At 49.9% G+C, this 26,953-nt stretch overlaps 1 protein-coding gene across 1 annotated transcript; it reads left to right on the top strand.

Moving 5' to 3' along the window:
* Window positions 1-1,879: 1,879 nt before the first annotated feature.
* Window positions 1,880-23,885, top strand: LOC140913586 (synaptotagmin-1-like). Its single transcript, XM_073350314.1, has 7 exons — window positions 1,880-1,891; window positions 3,313-3,490; window positions 5,694-5,809; window positions 11,865-12,284; window positions 15,610-15,729; window positions 21,692-21,803; window positions 23,572-23,885. Exons 1-7 carry the CDS (start codon window positions 1,880-1,882, stop codon window positions 23,883-23,885), a joined length of 1,272 nt encoding a protein of 423 aa, XP_073206415.1.
* Window positions 23,886-26,953: the final 3,068 nt, after the last annotated feature.

The raw sequence follows: 26,953 nt of genomic DNA, 5'->3' as shown, positions 1-26,953 counted from the left end.
CTGCTTTATGGCGGACTCAGTCCCTTGCTCGTCCGGAACGCTTTCCCTGGCAGAGATTGCTCTTGCCTTGGCAGAATTAAAATGTTCTTTTGTCCAAGTGCAGCATTGCCGGGAACGCCTGTTTCCAGAGAAAATGCTCCTTTAATGCAGAGCAAAAGTAAAGCTTGTATTCCTTGCTCTCTCTCCTCTCAGTCCTGTCACCGCCCTGGGGCAGAGAGAGGTGGGGAGTTTTCTTTTTCCCAGCTTCACCATTTATTTCCCCCGGAGCTCAAGGGAGCAGCAGGTGCTCATTTGACTCCCACCATCAGTCTGAAAGGCAATCCCTCTTTCCTTGCACCCTGGCGAATGCTGCGCATTTCCCTCGGCCAATTTGCAGAGGTGCTAGCACCACTAGACGGATTCTTAGTGTCCACCAGCTCCCGCCTTGACACTTAATGACAGATTTTCAGAAGAGTTTAGCACATGCAGAGCCCTGGAAAAGTCTGGTCACCTCTTCAAACACTTAAGTAGGAGCTGTGCTCTTCCAAACCTCCAGCCCTGTGTGTTTTGCCTGAGCTAATTAAAAGGAGATCTGTCTATATTTTCATTTGTACAACCCGTTCTGAATTGGCTGCATGAGTATTAGATGTTTTCTTTTCTTGCTGAACGAGGCAGGAACTTGTTTTTCTGGTACAGGATGCCAATCCCTCATTGTACTGGAAGTTCTGCAGACAGCGCGCACACGGGCTCACAGAGGGACCCTGAGAAACTGTTTTCCAGCAGCCCATGTGAAGGTAGGATTTTTGTTTTAAGCAAGCCACCAATAAGGTTGGGGAGGGGGAAATTTAGGAACAGAAACACTTCTTTTTGAGAATCAAGTAACATCTGCAGCTTGTGGGTGCCTGTACCGCTATAAACATGCTGTTTCCTGCAGGCTGTCCATCCCTTCTTAGTGCTACCTGCCACAAGACTGCACTCTTCTGGATGTAACCTTATTTTAGGATGGGTAGAGGAATGGGAAGAAGAGAAAGAGGCTGAGATTAGTGTTTTTCTTTCCGCTGACAGCACGTGCATGTGGGATCTTTTTGGTGTTGTACAATTTGTTATTATTCAAGAGATCATCTGCCAATGTACATAAGCAAAAGAGAGGCAGCGTGATCTAGTGGTGAGGGACTGGGTGGAGACTCATGAGACCTGGGTTCTAGTCGCAGCTCTGTCACCGAGCTGCTGTGTAACCTTGAGCAAGTCACCTCACTTCCCTCACCTATGCTTTTTCCTGCCTGTTTAAATTATTAAGCTCTTTGGGACAAGGAGTCTCTCTCATTATGTGTCTGTACAGTGCCTAGCACAAGGGTGGGGTGGGGCATAATCACAACTGAGACCTCTAATATAATGTAAAGAACAGGAGCAACAATGAGAAAGGGACACAATTTTATTTTTTTTAGATGGATCTGGTTTCCTGAGCGGCCTGCTATTGAAGACAGATTCTTGAACACAATTCCCCAAGATAACTACAGCCAGTTAAGAGATTTTTTTTTTTAAGACACAAGCTCTATGTTAAGAGCTAAGTTGTGTCTGACATCAAGTTAGTTGACAGGTTTTCTAAAACAACACACTCCTCCTTCCCCCCCGCGCACGCACCTGCAATGTAGACAAGTCTTCAGTGGCTACAGTGTGCAGCGCACCACTACCCCCATCCCTGCTGGGCTCTGTGGAAACAGGCTCTGGAGGGGGACAATCCCAGTTTAATCTCAGTAAGGATTGTTTGCAAGTGATTTTCAGACCAAATGTTCTGCCTCTGCTGAATGATCATTGACAACAATGAAGCTGTAGGGGATCACTGGAAGCAGAATTTGGTCTGTAGTTTGTACCTGCTGCACTAGGTGGCTGGCTGTGTACCATGACCTGGCAGGTAAAGCCACCCCCACCCAGTTAGCATTTAATTCTTCAGGATTATTTCTCCTCTGAATGAATAACCCAAATACATGAGTAATCTTAGAGCCTTTGTCCATGGAGCAGGCCCTGAAACGATAGAGGAGACTTGGGATCTGATCCAAAGCTCACTGAAGTTGGTAGAGTTTGGTGTTTCAAATGCCCTTTTAGATCAATGTCTTTCCACTAAGTCCATCTTTCCAGTCAGTGGGAATCAGAGCTGAGCACTGGCAGCAGCAGTGCCAACTCTGGCTGGTACAGGGTAACTTAGGAAGGTGCTAGCCCACCTCCCTCTCCTCCATCTTCTCCTCTGATCTCCAGTGTCCTCACCGCTCACCCCGACTGGTGTGTGAATGCGTTCTGGTCTAGGATTTGTAAGAGAGCAGGCATAGGTAATTTACCCTGTCAGAGTATTTCCAACTGAGAATAGCATGGTTCAGCTGGGAGGAAAACATTAGGGCATCCCCAGTTCGTAAGAAGCCACCTGAGCGCCAATGTTGGATTCAAGTGGCAAAGTCTTAGCCAGAATTGTTTCTCTCCTCTTGTAGGTTTCAACAAATCTTTCATGGCAGCTGCCTCCCCCTTTACTAAAGGTATTCAGTGCCATAAGCCCTGATTTTTCAGGCTCCCTGTTAGCTGGTGAGCTTTACAAGGCTGCTTTGCACCTACACCAATTCCAATTTGCAGAACTACACCAATTCCATCAGAATCACTATGGCCACTTGTGAGTTAGGCGGAAGGTTGGTTAGGTTCCTTGGCTGAACAGAAGTTTGAGGTTGGGCTGATGAGCTGACAAAGAGAGTTTGGTGGGCAGATGGTGTTATACCAAAAGCCCCAAACCAACAAGAAGCTTCATGCACGGTCACTGCTGGCTGACTGGAGCCCTGTCTACACCACGTATCAAAAGTGGAGCTGAAATGGTGGTAGCAGTGGTGGGAAACCATAGGAAAAATACCCTAGTGTAGACCACGCACATTTCTAGATGTAGGAATTACATGCATTGAGGAGGCTTTTGTACAGAAAGAGGAGAGAACATTTGGCTGAAGTTTCTTTTGGGCTTTGTTTACACTGTGGAACTAGGCAGCAGGTTCCTGGAACAGCTGTTATCCAAAGCTGGGGACTGTTTCTTGGCTGCTGCTGGAGGTTGATATGCTGATAACGATGGGGTAAATTGTACTCTTCCTTTCAAGGGCTAGTGATTTAACCCCATCTTAAGTAGCCAAACCAGAAACCAACTATAACCCCTTGCCAACCATGGTGCTACTCTGGAAAGCATGCAGCTATAAACCAGCTCCTTGTCTCCTGCTCTTCACAATTTCCCTGTACTGGACCCCGTCCACCCCTGGGAAAGCCTGTGGGCAGCTCCAATGGCAGCACTGATTCCTTCCTCCTCTCTTACAGACAGGGGAGATGACTCAAGAGGACTCCATTCTGCTTCACTTGCAGAATTTACAGCTGCCCTTTCCCGACACCTGGAAGTATGGGATTTTGGCACTAGCCATCCTCCTGGTTTTGGTGGCTCTAACCATTTTAGCCTGCCAAATGCGCTACTGCCAGAAACTGAGAAAACTTGGGAGAAGTAAGTACCAGGCAACAGTACACACCAGTCACAAAAAGTCTCTGTCTCTAGGATACTTCACCCTTAACAAAGGCCCTTCACATGGGAGCAAACGGAAGGACCGAGCACAAATGTGCCAAGACAGAGGTTCTTATCCTTCAGACTGCAAGATCTTCAGGGCAGGGACTATCTCTGGCTACGAGTCTGCACTATGGAAGCCTTCGGGTGCTACCCCAATGTGCACATACAAGGGCTTCCTGCCTCCTAGCCCGTTTCCTCTTCTTGATTCCATAGTGAGGCTGTAGGGCAGAATTCACAAAACGTATTCCTCGCCAAAGGAAGACAGGAAAAGGGCTATATTCCAGCTTACCTGGAGCTCTTTAAATCGAGGCATAGACATGCCAAAGGAAGGAGCAAAGTAGGAGTTTTATCAATCATGTCTGCACTTACTGAGCTCCCAAAGTCTCATCTCAGGATCAGTGTCGTGCCAGGGATGGATTCAACAGTGGCACAAAGACAGCTGCACAAAGCAACAGGGAATCAGCTCCCTGCTCGGCTCTACCTTCCCTGAAGGCTGAAAATAAGCACAAGGGGTGGGATTAATGCCCTCCTGGAGGACTCTCCCTCCTTTATGGGCATGAAGATAAGGAAATCTGTGAGCCCTGTTGGCCTTTGATGTGTATTTAAAATGTAATTGACACCACATGATGGGAGCCAGGGCATTTCTCTACTGGAGCCAGATTTGGGATTTTAATCTCTGGCCTGAGCATTTGCCATTTAGAAGGTGGGGAGTGGATAAGAAATGCCACTTAATATGTTTCCTAGGGCAGTTTGAACAACTTCCTGCTTTAGAACAACTCCGTATGGGGAGACAGGGCAGGGTTAAGTGGGAGTGAGGAGCAGTGCTGCCCCCCTCCTCTACTACAAGCAGAGGGAGAGCTCTCTGTGTAATTCCCCTTGGCTTGGGGGAGCACCTGCCCCATAACTCCTCCTCCCCTGGTGCAGAGAGCGTTCCTCCTCACTACCCCCATTTCAATCTGGGACAAGGTTACATGCTAGAGCTGGGTTTTCCATAAGACTCCCAAATTGCAGCAGCTTATTCTGAGTGTCCCTCTGCGATCCCGATCCTGTTGTCCCCAGGCTGCACAAAAGTGATCACCCTCTTGCAGCAGCAAAGCTCTGTGTTTATTAACTTGCCTAATCCCACTCCGAGATGGGCAGAGGAACCTGATTCCTCCTGTCAATACAAAGTAACCTCTATGTGTGAGAAGCGAATGGAGGGGAAGGCAACTTCTCCTTACTGAAAATGTGTTGCTTACTGGTTCTTCCTCTTACAATGGCCCATTGCACCCAGAAACTCCAGAGCACACAGGATGTACCATGACTCCAGCCAGCAGCTGCTTAGATTTCACCAGCCCAGAGACATTAGCAAAACTTCCTCCCACGTCCCATCTGTCACAGCTTGAATCAGCCCATCTGTCATCTCACCCCCAGAGGGACACTGGTCTTAGGGCTATTTCCTCATTGCCAAGCCTGACACTCCTAGATTCCTACTCACCCGAGTCTCATCAATCCTAGTGTGCTTGGATCATTTTTTTCAAGCAAAGAAACTATATTCTCTCTTTCACATATCCCCTTTCTTCCCTACCCATGACAAGTTCAGACACTGACCTGAAAGGTTAAGATAATCATCGAGTTTGATTTCCTCTGTATGGGATTATCAAACCTTGAGCTTTATGCGAATATATCTTCCTAGAATTCTCTGATTTTCACTTTTGTCCTAAATGGGTAGCAAGCCGCCCCATGAAGTTGGGATATAGGATGTTCTGTACCAGCTGAGACCTCTTGCCAATACCTTGACTATGGCAGTGATCCATACTGGATCCTTCAGAGGAAAGGAATCTCCCCAATAATGGACCTTGCTAACTGCAGTGTTGTACTTGGAGGGGAAGAGAAGGTGATGGTGAACTCCTGTCCCATTCCTGCAACAACTCTCAAAATCCTGGCCAGGCTCTTAAAGCAACTGGTGATTTTGGGTGGCTTGATTTTTAGGTGTCTAGTTTGAAGGGTCTGATTTTCAGAGGGCACTTCTGAAACTCCAGCTCTTTGAAAGGCATCTCAGATTGGGCACCCAAAAATCATCTTTGAAAACCTTGGCCCCGGCTTTATATTTACAGATGTCATCTCCAGGCTGCTGCACTAATTTTTGCTGTTGTTCTCACAGAGAAGAAATACCTCAGTGAAGCCTGTAAGGACACAAAGGCAGAGAATGGCATCCTGGGGAATAAACTGCGACCAGCTCTCCTTGATATTGCTAAGCAGAGCCTTCCTGATGTCAAGGCAAGTGTGCTAACCCCAGGGCACCTGCAGAGGGTCAAAGGTGGTTTTTTGATTACAAAACAAAAGGGTCAGAACTGAGAAGTGGTTGACCAATTTCCAAGGGGAAAAATACTCTACATCAGGGGACTCAAACACGCGGCCCGCCAAGCTCCCTGCGGTCCCGCCCGTCCCCTCCCCAGGGCGCCGCGTCCCCAGACTACCTCCAGGCCAGGGGTGGGCAAACTACGGCCCCGGGCCTGATCCGGCCCCCAGGGCTTTGGATGCGGCCCGCGGATTTGCCAACCCTGTGGTGCTGAGGGCCCCACACCGCTTCCCTGCGGCCCCGCGGGGAGGGGGAGCAGAGAACTCCGTGAGCTGTTCTTACCTGTGGGACCCTCCGCTGAAGCTCCCATTGGCTGGGAATGGGGACGCACGGCCAATGGGAGCTTCGGGGGAGGTACCCACAGGCAAGAACAGCTCACGGAGTTCTCTGCTCCCCATCCCCCCGGTGCGCGCCCCTGCCACCCCAGAGCCACTCAAGGTAAGCGGCACCGGGCCAGAACCCGAACCCCTCCTGCACCCCGCACTCCAACTCCCTGCCCTGAGCCCCCTGCCTGCACCCCAACCCCCTTCCACACCTCACACTCCCTCCTGCACCCCAGCTCCCTGCTCTGAGCCCCCTGTCACACCCCCAACCCCCTGCTGCACCCCGCACTCCCTCCTGCACCCCAACTCACTGCTCTGAACCCCCTGCTGCACCCCGCACTCCCTCCAGCACCCCAATCCCCTGCCCTGAGCCCCCTGCTGCACCCTGCAGGCAGGGGCCGGGGTGGAGTGGGAGGTGGGGGTAGCGGGGAGGGGGGTGATGCGGCCATCGGGCCAAAGTACGAGTCCTCATGTGGCCCTCCTGGTGATGCAAGTTTGAGACCCCTGCTCTACATCATAAGGGGGTTTCTCTTCTACTAAGATAAATGGGAAAGAAGCAGATGCTGAAGGAAATCCCATGTTTCCCAGGCCTGGCTAATCAACAGCACAATTACAGAAGTGACTGGGACACAGTAAAGGGATATTTCTAATCCCAGCTAGAGTTGAGCATGGTGTGGGCAGTGCTGTGGAAAGATTCTTCACCATCTTCCAAGGTACTTTCATCTTCCTGACCTTCAGCATCCCCTGTTAATCAAGCCCTGGGCCTCTCTCAAGGGCAAAAACAAACGGAGTTCAATTACAGTAGGCCTGTGGTGATGGGGAGAAAAAGTCCAATAGGTAGGTGGGGCAGACACCACAGAAGTAATTTCCCTTAAGATCTAATCCAGATCTGAACCTATTTTGAACCGAGGAATAAGAAGCCACGGCATCAAATCACTGAGACACCAAGTTTCTCTTTTCGCTGGCCCCATTCAATCGCATTATTCTCTTGGGTATTGCAATCTCCACTGATTTCACAATGATATTGTACTTGCGTAATCACTCCTCACCATACCTCAGCCTCCAAGACAGAGGAGTATTGCTGGAGAGTCTACATACCTCTAGGAGCCAAATTCAGCTTTGATCTCTCTTCTGTGAAGCTGTCTGGGCACGTCAGCAGCTCCAACTGGAAATGGCATGATACCAACTTTTAGCAATGAGTCCTGGAGAAGAACCCTTTCCTCTGTTTCGTAGAGCTTTCAGAACTGCAGGTGGGCATGAGAGAGTCAGGGGCTCGGAGAGATGTAAGATACAGAAGGAGCAATATCTGGGGAGCATAAAGGAAAACTTCCTCCTGTTGGATTACAATCTTGATTTCTAGTTCCTGTTTGTCTTTCCACCTCTTATTCCCTCCTCCAAGAGGTTTTTGTTCTTACTTGAACACTTTCTAATCTCCCCCTTCTCATTTCTTCCTGATTCCCTATCCACTCATGTAATACCTACTCTGCTTAACACAGCAGATGCCGTTTCTGCCAGGGCCCAAAGTGAACCTGAATCACTCTGGTTCATGGTGAGGTTGTGGAGATTCCCTGCCAGCTAGGCCTCTCTGGGATGGACTGCGAGAGGAGTAACAGCAAAGCTCTCAGGCACACAAGCAGGCCAAATCTTCAGCTGGCATAAATGGGCATAGCTCCACTGCAGTCAATATGGGAATGCGCCCAGCAGTAAGAAAGGGAAACCAGAAGAGCTACAGTAGTTACCTGCTAGATGAGAGTGAGGTGCTGCCAGCAAACAAAATGCCCTCTTTAGGACAGTAACTGCTTTCCCAGGCAAATTTAAATAGCCAGCCCCAGACAGAAAGGCATACTAGGAAAAAATGCCTATAAGAGGGCAGCAAGAGTTGGTAGTGATTAGGACGTTAGTAAGAGGCACTGCTTTGGTAGTGATGTTTGCACTACTGTATCACAGGGCTCATGCTCTAGTCTATGCCCGTGGAAGGAAAAGGCCTAGGTAGGGAACGTCGAATCGTGGAAGTCAACGAATGGCTACGCAGGTGGTGTCGGAGAGAAGGCTTTGGTTTCTTTGACCATGGGATGGTGTTCCATGAAGGAGGAGTGCTGGGCAGAGACGGGCTCCATCTTACGAAGAGAGGGAAGAGCATCTTTGCCAGCAGGCTGGCTAACCTAGTGAGGAGGGCTTTAAACTAGGTTCACCGGGGGAAGGAGACCAAAGCCCTGAGGTAAGTGGGAAAGCGGGATACCGGGAGGAAGCACAGGCAGGAATGTCTGTGAGGGGAGGGCTCCTGCCTCATACTGGGAATGAGGGGCGATCAACAGGTTATCTCAAGTGCTTATATACAAATGCACAAAGCCTTGGAAACAAGCAGGGAGAACTGGAGGTCCTGGTGATGTCAAGGAACTATGACGTGATCGGAATAACAGAGACTTGGTGGGATAACTCACATGACTGGAGTACTGTCATGGATGGTTATAAACTGTTCAGGAAGGACAGGCAGGGCAGAAAAGGTGGGGGAGTAGCACTGTATGTAAGGGAGCAGTATGACTGCTCAGAGCTCCGGTACGAAACTGCAGAAAAACCTGAGTGTCTCTGGATTAAGTTTAGAAGTGTGTGCAACAAGAGTGATGTAGTGGTGGGAGTCTGCTATAGACCACCGGACCAGGGGGATGAGGTAGATGAGGCTTTCTTCCGGCAGCTCACGGAAGCTACTAGATCGCATGCCCTGATTCTCATGGGTGACTTTAATTTTCCTGATATCTGCTGGGAGAGCAATACAGCGGTGCATAGACAATCCAGGAAGTTTTTGGAAACCGTAGGGGACAATTTCCTGGCGCAAGTGCTAGAGGAGCCAACTGGGGGGGCGCTTTTCTTGACCTGCTGCTCACAAACCGGGTAGAATTAGTGGGGGAAGCAAAAGTGGATGGGAATCTGGGAGGCAGTGACCATGAGTTGGTTGAGTTCAGGATCCTGACTCAGGGAAGAAAGGTAAGCAGCAGGATACGGACCCTGGACTTCAGGAAAGCAGACTTCGACTCCCTCAGGGAACGGATGGCCAGGATCCCCTGGGGGACTAACTTGAAGGGGAAAGGAGTCCAGGAGAGCTGGCTCTATTTCAAGGAATCCCTGTTGAGGTTACAGGGACAAACCATCCCAATGAGTCGAAAGAATAGTAAATATGGCTGGCGACCAGCTTGGCTTAATGGTGAAATCCTAGCAGATCTTAAACATAAAAAAGAAGCTTACAAGAAGTGGAAGGTTGGACATATGACCAGGGAAGAGTATAAAAATATTGCTCGGGCATGTAGGAATGTTATCAGGAGGGCCAAATCGCACCTGGAGCTGCAGCTAGCCAGAGATGTCAAGAGTAACAAGAAGGGTTTCTTCAGGTATGTTGGCAACAAGAAGAAAGCCAAGGAATGTGTGGGCCCCTTACTGAATGAGGGAGGCAACCTAGTGACAGAGGATGTGGAAAAAGCTAATGTACTCAATGCTTTTTTTGCCTCTGTTTTCACTAACAAGGTCAGCTCCCAGACTGCTGCGCTGGGCATCACAAAATGGGGAAGAGATGGCCAGCCCTCTGTGGAGATAGAGGTGGTTAGGGACTATTTAGAAAAGCTGGACGTGCACAAGTCCATGGGGCCAGACGAGTTGCATCCGAGAGTGCTGAAGGAATTGGCGGCTGTGATTGCAGAGCCACTGGCCATTATCTTTGAAAACTCGTGGTGAACCGGGGAAGTCCCGGATGACTGGAAAAAGGCTAATGTAGTTCCAATCTTTAAAAAAGGGAAGAAGGAGGATCCTGGGAACTACAGGCCAGTCAGCCTCACTTCAGTCCCTGGAAAAATCATGGAGCAGGTCCTCAAAGAATCAATCCTGAAGCACTTGCATGAGAGGAAAGTGATCAGGAACAGACAGCATGGATTCACCAAGGGAAGGTCATGCCTGACTAATCTAATCGCCTTTTATGATGAGATTACTGGTTCTGTGGATGAAGGGAAAGCAGTGGATGTATTGTTTCTTGACTTTAGCAAAGCTTTTGACACGGTCTCCCACAGTATTCTTGTCAGCAAGTTAAGGAAGTATGGGCTGGATGAATGCACTACAAGGTGGGTAGAAAGCTGGCTAGATTGTCAGGCTCAACGGGTAGTGATCAATGGCTCCATATCTAGTTGGCAGCCGGTATCAAGTGGAGTGCCCCAAGGGTCGGTCCTGGGGCCAGTTTTGTTCAATATCTTCATAAATGATCTGGAGGATGGTGTGGATTGCACTCTCAGCAAATTTGCGGATGATACTAAACTGGGAGGAGTGGTAGATACGCTGGAGGGGAGGGATAGGATACAGAAGGACCTAGACAAATTGGAGGATTGGGCCAAAAGAAATCTGATGAGGTTCAATAAGGATAAGTGCAGGGTCCTGCACTTAGGACGAAAGAACCCAATGCACAGCTACAGACTAGGGACCGAATGGCTAGGCAGCAGTTCTGCGGAAAAGGACCTAGGGGTGACAGTGGACGAGAAGCTGGATATGAGTCAGCAGTGTGCCCTTGTTGCCAAGAAGGCCAATGGCATTTTGGGATGTATAAGTAGGGGCATAGCGAGCAGATCGAGGGACGTGATCGTTCCCCTCTATTCGACATTGGTAAGGCCTCATCTGGAGTACTGTGTCCAGTTTTGGGCCCCACACTTCAAGAAGGATGTGGATAAATTGGAGAGAATCCAGCGAAGGGCAACAAAAATGATTAGGGGACTGGAACACATGAGTTATGAGGAGAGGCTGAGGGAGCTGGGATTGTTTAGCCTGCAGAAGAGAAGAATGAGGGGGGATTTGATAGCTGCTTTCAACTACCTGAAAGGGGGTTCCAAAGAGGATGGCTCTAGACTGTTCTCAATGGTAGCAGATGACAGAACGAGGAGTAATGGTCTCAAGTTGCAGTGGGGGAGGTTTAGATTGGATATTAGGAAAAACTTTTTCACTAAGAGGGTGGTGAAACACTGGAATGCGTTACCTTGGGAGGTGGTGGAATCTCCTTCCTTAGAGGTTTTTAAGGTCAGGCTTGACAAAGCCCTGGCTGGGATGATTTAACTGGGAATTGGTCCTGCTTTGAGCAGGGGGTTGGACTAGATGACCTTCTGGGGTCCCTTCCAACCCTGATATTCTATGATTCTATGATTCTATATTCTGTTCCCCTCCATGTCCTCTGTAATGATTTTCAGAGGCAACAAAGACTTCTGAACAGAAGTCAATGGAGCTATCCTGATTTCTAACCACTGAGGATTTGGCCCAAAGAGATATAAACCACTTTCCTCACATCTTGCTTGCCTAACCATATCCAACACATACTCACAGAGACCATATACAACATACAAAAATGGGCTTGTCTATACTTAAAAATTGATTAGCATTAAGGTAGGGTATGAATTTAAAATGCAATAACTATTCCTGAATCACTTCATCTCTTAATCCAGAATAACAGTGTCCACACATGAAGTGATTCAGGAATAGCCATTCCAGAATCATTCCATGTACAGACAAGCCCAAAAGGGCAGATCACCATTAGGTATAAACAGACCTTCAGTTTCAGTGACTGGAGGAGGAAAATAGATGTCTGTCTTGCCTGCTTACATTGTTAAAGAGCCAGTCTCTCTTGCTCCAGATCCAGAAGCTCCAAGAGGAACTGGACAAGCTGGGTATTTTCCCCTCCTGCATCTGCAGCAAGAACCTGGAGAGTGTGGGCAGCAACCCAGAATTCCTGGAGAGCTCCCGGGGCAGGCTGAGATTCTCCCTCTTCTACCACAGGGAGCAACTTGAGCTGCTCTTGACGGTCATTGCAGTGACAGGCCTGCCCAGTCGAGGAAGTGCTGACTCTGCTGTTCGGGTCCGGCTGCTGAGGCAGGTCCCATCTCACATCTCTGGCCTCCAGTGCATGGTCCACGAGTGGCAAACGCAGGTGGTGAAGAACTGCAGGAAACCTGCCTTTGGTGACCAGTTTGTCTGCTCCCTGCAGGAGGCCGAGCTGGAGAAGAGCACTGTGAAGCTGGAGGTGGGGCTGGCTCATTCTCATTACCTTTGTCAGGTACTTGTTAAGAGGCTCAGCTAAGGCCCTGGAAAATGGGGCCTTTTCTATACCTACAGAACAGGTGCATCATGGGAAAATTCCCCAATGCTCTCCTCCAGGTGTTTTGCTCTCTCCACCTGTGAAGGGGGAAGAGGTGATGCATTCTCTAGGCCCGTTCACGCCACGGCCTTTCTGAGACTAACAGGGTCTCACTGTGTGGCCAGTTAGGATGCAGGGCTCATTGTGACATGAATATTTTGTGGCCACAAACTCCCTTCACACCGGCCGGGTGGTAAGGGCTGGTGTCCCCTAGACATATCAGCATCTGAAATGCTCAAACAGCAGTTCCTGGGCATTTTACGTCTGGGGCCTGAGGAGAGTGGTAGTATCTAAGTCAGTGAGATTTGATGGCTCTGATGCAGGACTGGCTGTGATCACTAGATAGCTTCACTAGCTTTGCCTCTCTCTCTCTCCCCTTGGACACAAGGGTTCTCTGGGGAAATCTGTTTGCACTCTTGGTCCATCAACAGCTTATGGAACCATGGTTCCTCCCTCTGGATAATTGGGGTAAACACTTGGTCCTGTAGCGGATCAGTTGCCTACCTGGGAGGTGCTGAGGAATAATAGCTAGGGTGAAGTGGAGCGTAGTGGCACTGAGTGGGTGAGAGAAAGGGTAAGATGAAAGCACCACATTCCTTCAAGGGAAATCAGACATGGTTTATGATCTCCCAGGACACCTTCAAATGTAGGGCAAGCAGGTGGCTGCCTGGGGCACTGCATCTGAGGGTAATGAGGGGACAGCTGTGGTCACTCACCCGCAGGCCAGCTCTTCGCTGCTCTTCTCCATCCGCAGCATTTCTGCTCATCCACGACTCACTCCAAAGGAGTGTCCAGGGGTGGTGAGTTGTATGGGCCTGTGGTGCCCGGGCTCCAGCAAATTCAGGGCCTGGTTCCACCAATGTTTGGGGCCGGGTCTCTCCTCTGGCCCCGCCTGCTGCCCCCGCGCTCCTCCCCCTGAGCATCCCTGCCTGCCCAGGGCAGTGGGCTGCTGCCCCTTGCCGCTCCGTGCTGTGCTCCCTTGCTGGCCACTGCCGGCTACAAGGTAGCTGCACCAGGGGCCGGCTGAGGAAGCTGCTGCACCTGCGGACGGAGGAGGCGCATGGCAGCCCCCCCACCCCTGCAAGTGACTCTGTGTGTGGGGGGGGGGGGGAGGGGGAGCCCAGACTGCCTGGACCTCCTGAGCAGCATCCTGGGGGGGCTTGGGTGAGTGTCGTGCCGGGGGTGGGAGAGGCCCCCTCTCCCACAGAGCTCGCTGCTGCTGGTGGGGAGAGGGCTTGGGGGAGTCCTCCTCTCTGGCCCCCCCACCCCAGCCCTGGGGCAGCCTGCCTGCTGCACCCCCGACTCCTTACTACTCCTCACTACGCACAGCTCGTCCTCCCCGTAACCTGAGACACCACAGAGAACGGGCTCCAAACCTAAGCCTTTATGTATATTAATAGGGTTTTTTTTGTTTTGTTTTTCTCCTCTGCTACAAGAGCTTACAGAGACAGGGAGCTTATGCCAAGGAACTGAACAAAAGTACTATCTGTTCCAATACAGTTCAGCTCCCAAGACAGGAGCTGATGAGGAAGTCCCCTAGATGTAAGTGTTGGTAGCTGTATCAGGTGCTTTCTGGTTTCTGACTTAGCTGGTCAGTTTTTCATGGCATTGAGGAAGCAGCCCCGGAATGTGTTTCATATTTATGCATATTTTTATGTGATTATGGTTTTATTTTATTTTTTCCTCTATTGGAATGTAGGCTGGTTCCTTTGTTTCCATTCTCTTACTGATGTTATGTTGTTAAATCAGCATATTTCTACTCTTCCCGCCCCCAGAATATAGTTATATTGTGGCAATGAGTTCCACAGACTATCATTGAGACCAAGAGCTTAGAAGGATTCACAAGTTTCTGGAAACCTATATAGATCACAAGAAAATCCAGAGTTGCAGTAATACTGATTGAAAACCTATAATCACCACTAGGAATTACAGAAAGGATGCAAACCCTCCTGCTTCAGGGCACAAGTCAATCTCTAATAAGGGTTCAGAAGAAATTTTCCCTGGTAGCAGGTTATCCCATAACTGCCTCCTGCAGCATTTCTTGCACCTTGCCTGTAGCAGCCAGTACTGCCACTAGCAAAGACAAGGTACTGAACTGGATGGTCCGCAGGTCTGATCCAATACAGCAACTCCCATGTGTCACTACACACCTGCTATGCCTTGGCAATGCTCCACGTGGCTCAGTACTCCAATGCTTCTCGACTATTTAGCCCTCAGTTTTCCCATCTAATTACATTTACTCCTTATTCATTTACATATAGCACTTACAATGACAAAGTACCTAGCAGGTGTATGAAAGGAAATGCAGCAAGCAACTAACCAAATAACCATGACCAGAATGACTCGATCAGCCATTTACAGGCCCAGTGCTAGGGCAACAGTGAGCTACAAATTAGAGAGGAAGAGGCCGTGCAGCGAGAGTGAAAGATGGAAGGAGACAAAACTGGAGCAGAGATAGAAAAAAAATCTGCAGGGCAAGCTCCTCAGCTGTGTTAGAAAATCTTTGCACGGCTCCTTTACGCCTCTATAATGTACTGGATATTGAGCTGTTGGATCTGAGCATCTCCAAAAAGGGAAAACAATGAATTTTCTCTCTCCCAGCAGGAAACAGCCTTAAAGATTTTGTTTTTAATAACAGAAAGATACAAGAATGCAGAGCTGTCCTGAAACCCATGTGAACAGCCACCAGAGGATTCTCTTGACATGTGCGGGGGGTGGGAGGGTGTTGCATAGAGAGACGTTGGGATGCTCCTAGCAGACAGCTGGGGCCAGCCTGGCTCAGAGCAGCCCCAGAATGCCTGGGTAGCATAAACCGGCCTTTGCACAGCCCATCTTGAGCTGTGCAGAGTGCTCCTGGGTGCTCTTTACACTCAAATGAATTAACTGTGAAGGAGAAGCCAATGGAAGGAAGTGACAGAGCGGTGGGGAGAGAGGAGAGCTTGAAGGAGCCTGTTCAGATGATAGGGGAAGGGAAGGGTCCAAGTTTTATTTGCTGGGGATGTGCCTCCCTTGCTCTCATTTCAGCCCAATAATGACCCCTTCAAAACTGGTGCCTGACAGGTAGGATTTAGACAGCTGCCCTGAGAATGGGATGCCTGGACATGGAGCGTAGGCCTTGTGTGTGAAAAACAAAGGCCAAGTTTGAGAGCCGGCCTAAGCAGAAGTGGCTTCAGGGGATGTGGCACTGCATAGCCCTGCTCCTGTGTCCCCTGTGGGGGGGATGCTGATTCTTTCTGTCCCATAGGTTAAACACTTCAACAAGTATTCCAGACACACCGTGCTGGGGGAAGTGAGGCTCACCCTCAGCAAACTAAAGGCCTCCCAACCTATGGAGTTCTGTGAGGTGCTACAGAAGACTACAAAGGTAATGGCTCCCGTGTGACCTCACATACTGTAACTACAACATGATTGCACTGAATGGATGGCTACAGGGAGAGGGATAAAGAGCCTTTGACTTTTTTCAGGCAGTAACTGGCAGTCCCTGCCTTCTGTCAGCATGGGACATACCATGGAAAATGAGCAAGTGGCCTCGTTACAGGCCTACTTTGTGCTACACATGCTTCCCTGTAGGCTCTGCAGAGAGGCAGTGGCTTTTGGGAGCATGGAGTCGGGTCTGTTCTCTCAGGGAATGTCTACAGTGCAATTAAACACCCGTGGTGGCCCCTGTCAGCTGACTCAGGGTCCCAGGGCTGTTTATTGCAGTGTAGACATTTGGGCTTGGGCTGAACCCTCCCTCCTCTTGGGCTCCCAGAGCCAGGGCTTCAGCCCAAATCCCTACACTGCAGTTAAACAGCCCCATAACGTGAGCCCCACAAGCCCGAGGCAGCTGACCTAGGCCAGCCGCAGGTGTTTAATTACAGTGTAGCTGTACCCCATAGATGAACTACTTGGGTCAGGCTTGAGGCCCGTTGGTGGGGCAGCATGAAGAGGCTTATACTGCTGCTGTAGCGGGAAGGTGCAAAATGAGAACATGTTTTATATTCTAGATTCCATTTATAAAGGTTAATAAATGCTAATGGTTATAAACAGGTTACAGTCTAGCTGGTTATAAGCAACCCGGAGTCCAACAACTCAAATAATTAACCATTTATTAAAATATCAATCCTTTATAAACGGAGCTTTAATATAAAGTGTGACTCAAAATACCCCTTTTATTAAAGTCAGGCCCCTTTAACTGCCCTTGTTCTCAGGTATTCCAGCATGGGTGTATCAACTGCAAAGGCCATAGTTTGGCACTAGGGGAACATAATGCAGTATCGGCCTCCCTCTGCATAAGCAACAATAACTACAGACACACTTTGTTGTAATAGGAACCACACTGTGTTGGCTTGCACTGCTCCCAGAACAAGGAATGGATGAAAGTGCCTTTCTTAGACAGTTTATTGCCACAAGAACTGTTCATTTAACTGTTACATAAAGATTTGATACTGTTAAGTTATAGCCAAAATTACGTGAAATCAATATGAATTTGACAGGGTTCAAAACCACTATAGAGCCAGACTCCCAGATTAATGCAACACAGAGTTGTTTAGGAGATCTCAGGATTATGAGAATGGGCCATCTCCTTGTCACTAAGCAAGGAAAACCATTATACCTACCAGTTAGAAGAGAGAAAGAGGCAGGGCCGGTTCAGCCACTAGGCAAACTAGGCGGCCGCCTAGGGCGCCAAGTGGTTGGGGGTGGCCAAAAGTGCGCTCCAGGGAGGTGAGCTGGGGTAGGGGGGCAGGGGGACGCGGGGAGGGCCACCTGCAGCAAGTAACGGGGGGGGGAAGGGTGGCACTGATTGGCACCGCAAGCCTGGGAGGAGGCAGAAGCAGAACGTCAGCGGTGTGCTCAGGTAGGAGGTGGAGCAGAGGTGAGCTGGGGTGGGGAGCTGCCGCACGGCTCCCTAGGCCGAGGTGGGGGGGCGGGGAGCTGCCACACTGCTCCCTGGGCTGAGGGGAGTGGGCGGGGGGGGCGGGGAGCTGCCACGTGGGGGCCCCTCAGGGTGGAGGGGGGGGCAGAAAGCTGCCACCGGGCTCCCGGGGGAAGGGGGCAGGCGCAAGGTGGAAGTTTCGCCTAGGGCGTGAAACATCCTTGCACTGGCCCTGGAAAGAGGCCACCAGCTGCACTGAAAAGAGAGATACTGACAGCTGCATAAAGGCCCTTTTAGGGCTGCAGCTGCTTGCCTCTGGCAAATTTAAAGAGCCAGCCCCCTGAAGGGCATGCTGGGGAAAAAAATCTTATACAAGGACAAACCTGTACTGAGGAAAATGGGTAGGGACCAGGAAGTTCCCAAGGGAGCTGCTGCTCTTTTCAGCACCGTAACTCAGAGGTCATCTCCATATTCTGTCCCCCTCCACATTACTGATTTTCAGAGAAGACAAAGACCTCGTATAGTCGTTTTTGTGGAGCACTGTTGCATTAACACCTTGACAGCTTGTGATGGAGTGCTGAGGGCTGGCATTTGAGCCAGCACTCTGGTCATTATTTGTTCGAAATAGGTTCCCCTAGAGAAGGCCTAACTGGACAGAGGACTACCTGGATTACCAGGCCAGAGTGGGGCTAGTGAGCCAATTAGCTCATTAACAGGGAAGCTATAAAAAAAGGCACAGGAAGATATGCTGGGGGAGGAGAGGAAGACAAAGTTGAACAGGAAAGACCAGAAGAGCCTGGTTAAAAGGAGCCTGCTGAGTAGAGACACCCTCTCCTCTCCTTTTTGGAGAAGGGGTTAGAAAGCTGAGATAAGTAGGAGGGTGTAGAGATACAGATAGCTGTTGACGGAGGGAGTAAAACACTGTAAATAAGTGACATGGTGGTGTTTACAAGCCAGGAGGTCTCAGAGTAGGTCTGTGTTCATGGAAGAGGCTGGGGTATGCCACGCTGCTCCACCATACAGCTCCAGTGCTAACAGTGGGGGGGGATAGGATAACAACACTGATTCCACAATTACAATACAAGGATAATCAACCGGTAGGATCCTGTGCACCCAGGAGAGGGTACTGCTGTTCTGTGGAATGGACTGTACAATTGATAACTGCAATTGATCACCACACAAATGTCACCTAACTTGTTTCCATTTTTTATTAGGTCAAGAGTTTGATAAAGATAACTGTCTTGACATAACATACCCAGCCTTTTGTATGGCATTTATTTTAGTCCCTCCTGACACATTCTGATAAAAAATATTAGTACTGTACGAAAAAAAATCAATGCAGCTCATTTTAAATGGATTGAAAACTAGTTAACTGACAGGTAACAGAAAGTAATTGTCAATGAAGAACTGTCCTCCAGTAGAGGGGCATCTAGTCCTTCAGGGATCTATTTTTGGCTCAATGCTATCCAATCTCTTTATCTATGAGCTTGAAAAAAATATAAAATCATTATGGGTAAAATTTGCAGAAGGCACCCAAATTTGGGTAGTGATAAATAATGAAGACAGGTCAGTTATACAGACTAAGCTGGATCGCTTGGTAAAGTGGGCTTGTTTCAGCAACATGCATTCTAACACAGCCATACATCGAGGAACAATGAATGCAGGTCACTCTTAGAAACCTGTCTTATAAGTTGGAAGACTATGTCACTGGAATGCAAAGAATTTAGGGGCCTTGGTAGATACCTAGTTGAACAGGAGCCCTAGGGCAACGTTCTAGCTGAGGGAGAGAACAAGACCTTTGGATGTATAAGAAGAGAATATCAAGGAGGAACAGAAAGGCTGCATTACCTCTGTATATGGCATTAGCAAGCTCATTACTGGAATACTGTGTCCTGTTCCGGTATTCACACTTCAAAGAGATGTTGAAAACTGGAAACGATTCAGAAAAGAGCTGCAAAGATGATCTGAGGTCTGGAAAGCATGCCTTACGAGAGCCTAAAGAAGCTAGGTTTATTTAGTTTATCCAAGCAAAGGTTAAGAGGTGACTTGCTTACAGTCTACAAGTATCTACATGGGAAAGAGATTTCTCATACGAGGCTCTTTAATCTAGCAAAAACGCAAAATGAGATCTAGTGCTTGGAAACTGAAGCCAGACAAATTCAAACTAGAAATAAAGGGGACTTTTTAAACAGTGCGGATAGTTTCATTGAAACAACCTAGGAATGTTGTGGATTCTCCAGCACTTAAAGTCTTTAAATCAAGACAGAATGCTTGTTGAAAAGACAGGTTATAGCCATGGGTGGTGGGTATCAAAGGCTGGAGAAGGCTGAGCCTCCTCAAACAGCCCTGTGTGGCCCCCTTTCTGCCCCCTCCTGATTCCTGGTGCTGTGCTGCGGGTGGCTCTTCCCCTGTGGCCGGGGCCCTGGGCTGTGGGTAATGGGGGCTGGCCTGAGGGGAATGGGAGCTGCCCTCCCAGTGCTCTGGAGCTGGGGGCAGAGGGGCCTGGCGGCTGCAGGGTGTGTGTGTGCACTCTGGGCTCTGGTGGGAGGGATGGGGCCTAGGGCAGAAGGGGGAGGGGCTGGGCTGGGCGCTAGCCTCCCTGAGCCCAGGGTTCACCTGCCGCTGATGGTTATAGCTCAGACAAGTTCTTGGCTTGATGCAGAAATTACTGAGTGAGGTTCTTTGGCCTGTGTTATGCAGGAGGTCAGACTAGATGATTAAAATGGTACCTTGTGGACTTAAAACCTACAACTCTAGGGCCTTGGGGGGTGGGTCTCACCCTGAAATGTGTCACAAGAGAAAGTTTGGATTTCTCTCCCCATTCATCCACATCACAGAACCATCACCTGATGTAGTGCAATGAATGGTCTCCACCCAAGAAAGGTCTGGGAGTGGTATCTTTGCACCAGGCTGGAAAGGCCTCCAAGGGGAAAAAAAAAAAAAAAAAGAGACCATGGCCCCATGATCATGGGGATGGAGCTCAGGGGCCAACTGGCTCTCAGGAACTCTCCAGGCAAAGACAGACTCTCCTATTATAAGTGTCGAGTCCTGTGGAGCTAATTCTCTGCACTGCTCCTAGCACCCTCCCAGCTGTGTGAGGTGAGTGTGAAACACATCCCTGTCAGAACACACATGCAGCTCTTTGAGGCCATGTGGCAGGACTCCCTGTTACTCAGCTCCCGTCCTCAGGGCATGGGGGACAGCTACTGGCTCTTCACATTGCAGCCCAGTTATGAGAATACTGCTGGGGCATGTTCACTTCAGTCCTCTTCCATGCCTCGGGCGGGGGGGGGGCTGCCGGGCGGCTCTTCATACCCACTCCCCATGTCTCAGGTGGATTGGGGAAGGGAGGATCTGCTGTTCCCTTTGCTGGTGCCTGCAGTGCATGGTGGAGCATGCCTCAGCAGAGCCAGCTGCAGGGACCCTCCGGGGACCAGAGAGGAGCTGAGAGGCCTGTCTCTGTGTAAGCTTTAGAGATGGGTCTCTCATTAAACAGGCTGAGGGGACTGTTAACACAAATTGGCTGGCTGGGGAGATTTCCTGATAGCCCTGTGAGTGAGTCTGACACTGTGATGTCTGGAAGCAGGCCTGCCGACAGCAATTCTGGGCCCCAGGGCCAGGACCGTCCCTAGGGCCTGGGGCAGAAGTGACGAATCAGTCACTTCCGGTACTGACCCGTCACTTCCGGGACTGACCGCGCTTGCCAATTGCGCTGGTGGCCTGCGGAGCCCCTTCAAAGCGCGGGGCCCGGAGCAGTCGCCCCAATCTGCCATAACCTAGAGACGGCACTGCCCAGGGCAGAACGGTCAATGGGTCCCCTAGAAAGGTCCGCCTGACAGTTGGGTGGTGCTGAGCCTGCATTGGCTGGTGCCCAGTGAGCTGCCGGCTGCACTGTTGGACGTGCTCTTCCGGCACGGCCAGGGCTTCCACGTGCCCGCCTGGCTGCCTTCGCCACTGCCGGTACCACCCTGCATGCGGCCAGGCGATTTAAAAGGGGCGCAGGGCTTTTAAATCACCCGGGCCGGTGGGAAATTGCCCCCGTTTGTGCCCCCCCATTGGCAGGCTTGACTGGACGTGTAGGGGGAGCATTCAGGTCAGGATTGGGTAGGAGTTGGCAGTGCTGGGAGAGAGGGACACATTTTGTACAACCTCTGCTCATGCTCTGCCTGGCTTCAGTGCTATTAGTCCCTGGGTCAGGTTCTGATCCTAATTACCCCACTGTAAAGAGGAGTCATTTGCTGCTTAAAGGGTCACTCCAGATTTACATGGGTTTAACTTGGACCGTAAATAGCCTCCCTGGCTTTTCAGAGCAACTAAATACCTCCCCAAGTTTAGCTTTTCCTCCCTCAGAAAGTAGCCAGAGGGTGGCAGGCCGAGATGCTGTTCTCAGCAGGGGCAGTTGAGTCGTGTGTGTACTGGAGGATAGAGTCAGGGATGGCTAGTCACAACACTGCCCGCTATCCTTTCACAGGACCTCGTTGGAGAAGTCCTTGTGTCGCTGAAGTGTCTCCCCATCTCTCAGAAGATAGAAATTGGGCTGCTCAAGGTCAAAACTGCCTCCGTATGCAGCAGTCCAGAGAAGAGTAAAGGCATTTATTTCACCTACTGTCTGTGGTTGCCTGAGGTTCTGTATCTCTCCAGCTTGCTCTGTCTGTGGCCTCTCTTCTTTCCCAGGGGAAGGATAGGGTATGAGAGAGAGCACTCAAGCTCCTCTTCTGCTGTGCCGTGGTAGGGGAGTATTTGCCAAAACCCCACTGAACACTGCTGCGCTGGCTCAGAGCACCGCTGAAGCCCTGACCCCCAGCAGCGGGTGGGCAGAATGCCATTGAGAATCAAAGCACATGAGTGATAATGGAAGAAAAACAAACACAAAGACCCAGCACAGTGACTTCCGCTACTGGTACTTGAGTGACTATTCCCTAGGTGGGCAGTCCCGTCCCCCCGACCCCACACACACACACACACACACACTCTCTCTCTGTGTTAGTCCATTTCCGAGACAACACAGAGATGCAAAGGGGCAGAGCAGAGAACCTGGACCTTGTACCTGCCATAAAGCCAGATTAGTCAGGCTGCTGAGGATTCCCTCAGTATGGAGAAATCCCCAGGTAGCATACAACGGACATAACCCCGTGGGGGGAGGAGAGATGTGGCCACAGTGTTGCTGTGCTCCTGTAGTTCAGCTGTGGGGGCAGCTCCGAAGGGCCAGGGACACACTTCAGAGAAGCCATGAGACTGCTCTAAGTTGCACAAAGGCTGAAATGGCCCTGTGTTGTCTCCAGAATCAGGGAAACACAAAAGGTGACATATAAAGCCACCTTTTCCTTCCCGTGACCTCTGGGATCCTGTACCAAGCATCACCCAGCCAGATGGCACATCTGGGCCCGTTGTCGTCAGTGACATCCTCCTCCTTTGCCTGAACAGCTAGTTGGGGGGTGGGGGGTTGGGGATGGAAATATGGGGCTGTTTTCTTCTTGCATTGTACGGTGTGTAAACTGACAGGTAGCATTAGGGGATAAGTGAGTTGGATCTCTTGGCCACCCCATCCCACTAATTTGGCAAACCCCCTAGCAGCAATGGCAGCCCTTCCTGTGGTTTCTTTCTTGCCTACTCCCGCAGACATATTTCCACCTTCAGATCTCTCTTTTCTGGTAGAACAAGGGCAGCAGAGAGTCCCACTGCTTTTGAGATCTCCTTGCCCCAAGACCAATTGTTTCTCTATCCTCAAGCGGGTTCCTCCAACTAGGAGCAGAGCTGGCTGTTTACCAGCCAGGGTGGAAAATGTTTGATGTACGTGCACACACCCCAAGAGGCTGTGCAAAAAACCCCACCACCAGAGTGGTACAATGGTATGGTATACCACAGGAAGTTGTGCCCAGGGCACTATCCTGCTTGCCCACCCATAGAACCAGCCCTGCCACCAACACCCATAGACTTTCTACTTGGAAGGGGCCTGACTCTCCAGTGCCTTCGCTCCCTTGTTTCCAGACAGGTGTAGTAGGAACTGGGTTTAGTGTAACCATCCCGTTACCAGTAAGGGTAAAATTCTCTTTTTGATACCAATACACCATTCTCATGGACTTCAGCAGGAGTCTCACACACATTCAAGGGCAGAATCTGGTGCTAAGCATATACCTTGTGAAACCATCGTGGTTCACCAACACATAAATGCATGGATCACAGGATCCAAATCTGATCTATGGGTAACATTACAGCCCTCCTTCTTCACCACTGAAGTCTGTGGGAGCTTTTGGTGCAGGATCGAGTCCACAGAGCAGTAATGTCAGGTCTGATGGATGCTCACAATGTCCTGTATCCTCATTTTTCCCTCTTGCTCTCTCCCTGCCCCAGATGTATATGCGAGAATAGACATCTCCTGCAATCTCCACAAACAGAAGCACCAGAAATCCAGCCCCAGGGCCCGAACCTCAGTCATCATCTTCAACGAGACTTTCCTCTTCCATCTTGCTGAGCCTGTTGCTGGGGCCTACACAGTCCTGGTCTCCATTTATGAAATGAGCTCCAGAGCCAGAGGCCGCAGCAGGCAGCTCATTGGACAGGCTGTCCTGGGGAAGAGGAGCCCCAGCGAAGCCAATGACCACTGGGCCCTCATGATGCAGTCTGTCCAGCAGCCTGTGGCTAAGTGGCATCCCCTGCTACTTTAGAAGGAGGATTTTGCACCACTTCCATGATGTAGAAACTGGCCAGATTTTCTCCATGGCATCGGGCCCAACAGCGGTCGAAGTGGGTACCTTCCAGAGATGGGTAATAGCCTGAAGTTCCTGGTTAGAACAGCACTAACTGAAGTAACTGTGCTACTTGTAACAAAAGTTGCTGATACATTCACTTCCCTCCCTCACTGCTGCTGGGAGAGAGAGTGACTTTCCATCCCTGCCAAGTCCCACTGTGATTTGATTAACAATACCGTTGCCACAGCACCGAGAGGCTGCAACTGAGACCAGGGCCCCACTGCGCTAGGGGCCACACACACACACACACGCCCTGAGGAGTTTACAATCTGAACAGACAAGGGAAGCAATGGCTGGGAGGAAAGGAGTATTATTATCCCCATTTGACAGATGGGGAATTGAGGCACACAGAGATTAAGTGACATGTCCAAGGGTACACAGGGACTCTGTGACAGAGCGGGGATTTGAACCCAACATCTCCTGAGACCCAGTCCAGTGCCTCAATCATCCTTCCTCTCCTTCCCCTTTCTTTCCCTGGGATGTGGCACTTTCCCAGCTTTGGGATCTCCCACATGGGAAGCACCTGGGCTTATCTGAGAGAAGGCACCCAGGCCTTGCCACCAGTGCCTCCCTTCACTTACACGCATGTAGATTGCCTGTGGGATGGATGAATACAAGACCTTGGCATCCCAGGCTGTCAGTCAGACACTTTCGTTCAGTGATACCGGCGTGTTAAAAACAAACACCCTCTGTAAATTCAGCCCCCTCTCACCTGCTGAAGATAAATGAAACAGCCCAGACCTTGTAAACAAGAGCAGGACCTGCTGACGTAGGAGCAACCTGCACACTTTGTCCTTGCTGCCATTTCAGGAAAGGTCTGGTCCCTGGGGCCACCACCACAGCTGCTAAATTTGGATGAATGGTTGTGGTCCATCTCCAGCAAATGTGTGTGTGTTCAGGGCTCTCCTGAAGTGGCTAGGAGGCATGGTGTTGCATCTAAAGCTCATTAATGCTTGTAAACTGTTTCCTTCTCAGGATATCACCAATTCCCTGCACCGCATGTGGTGGTGGACAGTGGACAGTAGCCAGTGCTCTGGGACTTCAGGCTTCTGCTTTGTTTAGTCTCCCAGCAAACAGCACCCCATGGTGGAGACATGGCAGCACAACCTCACCTTGTATGGCTTTTGAAATGGATCAGACCCAACATCCATCCATTTATCCTGTATCTGGTCTCTGACAGTGGCCAGCACCAGCTATTTCAGTGGAAGCTGTAAGAACCCTGCAGTGAACAGATGTGGGAGAATCTGACCCCCACATTAGGTCTCACCTGGATCTCTATCAGTTAGAGAATGGTTTAAGCCCTGATGCATGAGGCTCCATAGCCTTTCCAAAATTTGTCGTCATTAATTATAAGAATTCTGGATATTCTTGATCGTGATATTGTTGAACGTGTCTTATCCCATTTTGAATCTTGGTATGTTCTTGGCCTCAGTGATGTTCCGTGGCAGTGAGTTCCACAGGTATAAAAAAGTATTTCCTTTTATTGGTTTTGAATTTCCCACCTTTCAATGTCATTGCATGTCCTCTGGTTCTTGTATGATGAGACGGAGAACAGAAGCTCCAAATCTGTCTTCTCTGTCTCATTAATTATTTTATATACTTTTATCATGTCCCCTCTTACTCATCTCCTTCCTAAAGTGAACAATCCCACTCTTCAATCTCTCTCCATAGGACAGTCTCTCCAGGCTCTTCATTGAACCTAGTTCTGCGCCATCCTTTTTGCGATGGTGTGACCAGTACTCCACACAGTATCCAGATAAGGTCACACCATTGCTTTATATGAGAGCATTAGAATATTCTCTGTATTATTCACCATCCCATTCCTTATACAGCTTAACATTGTGTTAGCTTTTGGGACTGCGGCTTCACATTGAGCAGAGGTTTTCATTGAGTTCTCTATATGGACACCAAGGTCCCTTTTCGAGCTGACACAGTTAATTTAGAATCCTGCAAGGTCCACAAGCAGTTGAAACTTTCCCCTCCAAGGTGCATTACTTTGCATTGATCAACACTGAATTTCATTTGCTCTCATGCTGCTCATTCTCTTAGCTTGGTTAGGTCCCTCTGAAGTTCCTCTCAATCCTCTCTGGTCCTGACTAGCAAATGTTGCTACCCCACTACTTGCCTGCCTACCCCTGCCTTTCCAGATCATTAAATGCACTAAACACAGGACCTAGTATGGAAATTTATAGCCCCCACTTTTGAAATGATGAACATTGATCATTTAATCCTACTCTTTGCTTTCCATCTCCTAGCCAGTTTTTGATTCATGGCAATACAGTTTGCTTCTCACCCCCATGACTTCTTAACTTCGTTAGTAGCCTCTTGCACAGGATCTTGTCAAAGGCCTTTTGAAAGTTACCACATGTATACCATGCCTCCCGTGGAGATAAGAGCCAGCAGAACGGCTCAGTCCTCTGTCCTCTACCATCTAATCTAGGGGGCAGTATTCTGCCATCAGCTCCCAGCCCACTCACTGCTTGCTCTCCGCTCAGATGCCAGCTGCGATGCTGGTGGATATGGGCACTGATCTGCTAGGGACTCTCTCCCAAAAGGCAAGGGAAGGGTGAGTAGATTGGCATATGGAGCAAACATATCAGCATGTCACTGACTGAGCTTGCTCCATAGACACTACCCGGTTCCGACAAGTACTGTAACCTCCAGGCCACTCACCCTGATGGGATGGTGACACAGGCCCATCAGCCGGGAAGCTATTTCAGGAGCACTTCAGCACCCTCCAAGCCCTGCTACAAGATGCCTGAAGCTCCAGCTTAATCAGGACTTAATCAGGACATCAGCTCCAGTGCTGAACCTAGTTATTTGAGCATCGGGAAAACAAGAGTGACTACATTAAACTAACCACCACCTGGCACCGTATAGCCACAACCTAGAAAAACCTTATGCCCACAACTGCCCCCCAGGAGAAGTTCTAGCCTGGGAACCCCTGGCACCAAAGACCTCAGCGCAGCCCGTGGTACTGTCAC

The sequence above is a fragment of the Lepidochelys kempii genome, chromosome 6 (assembly GCF_965140265.1).
Source record: "Lepidochelys kempii isolate rLepKem1 chromosome 6, rLepKem1.hap2, whole genome shotgun sequence".
NCBI lineage: Eukaryota > Metazoa > Chordata > Testudines > Cheloniidae > Lepidochelys > Lepidochelys kempii.
This window is presented reverse-complemented; position numbering and strand designations above follow the sequence as displayed.

Excerpts from the sequence above, each read along its gene's own strand:
- LOC140913586 (XM_073350314.1), top strand. Across the intron at positions 12,285-15,609 it reads ATTCTCATTACCTTTGTCAG|GTTAAACACTTCAACAAGTA; the intron begins GTACTTGTTAAG and ends TCTGTCCCATAG. Across the intron at positions 21,804-23,571 it reads ATGCAGCAGTCCAGAGAAGA|ATGTATATGCGAGAATAGAC; the intron begins GTAAAGGCATTT and ends TCCCTGCCCCAG.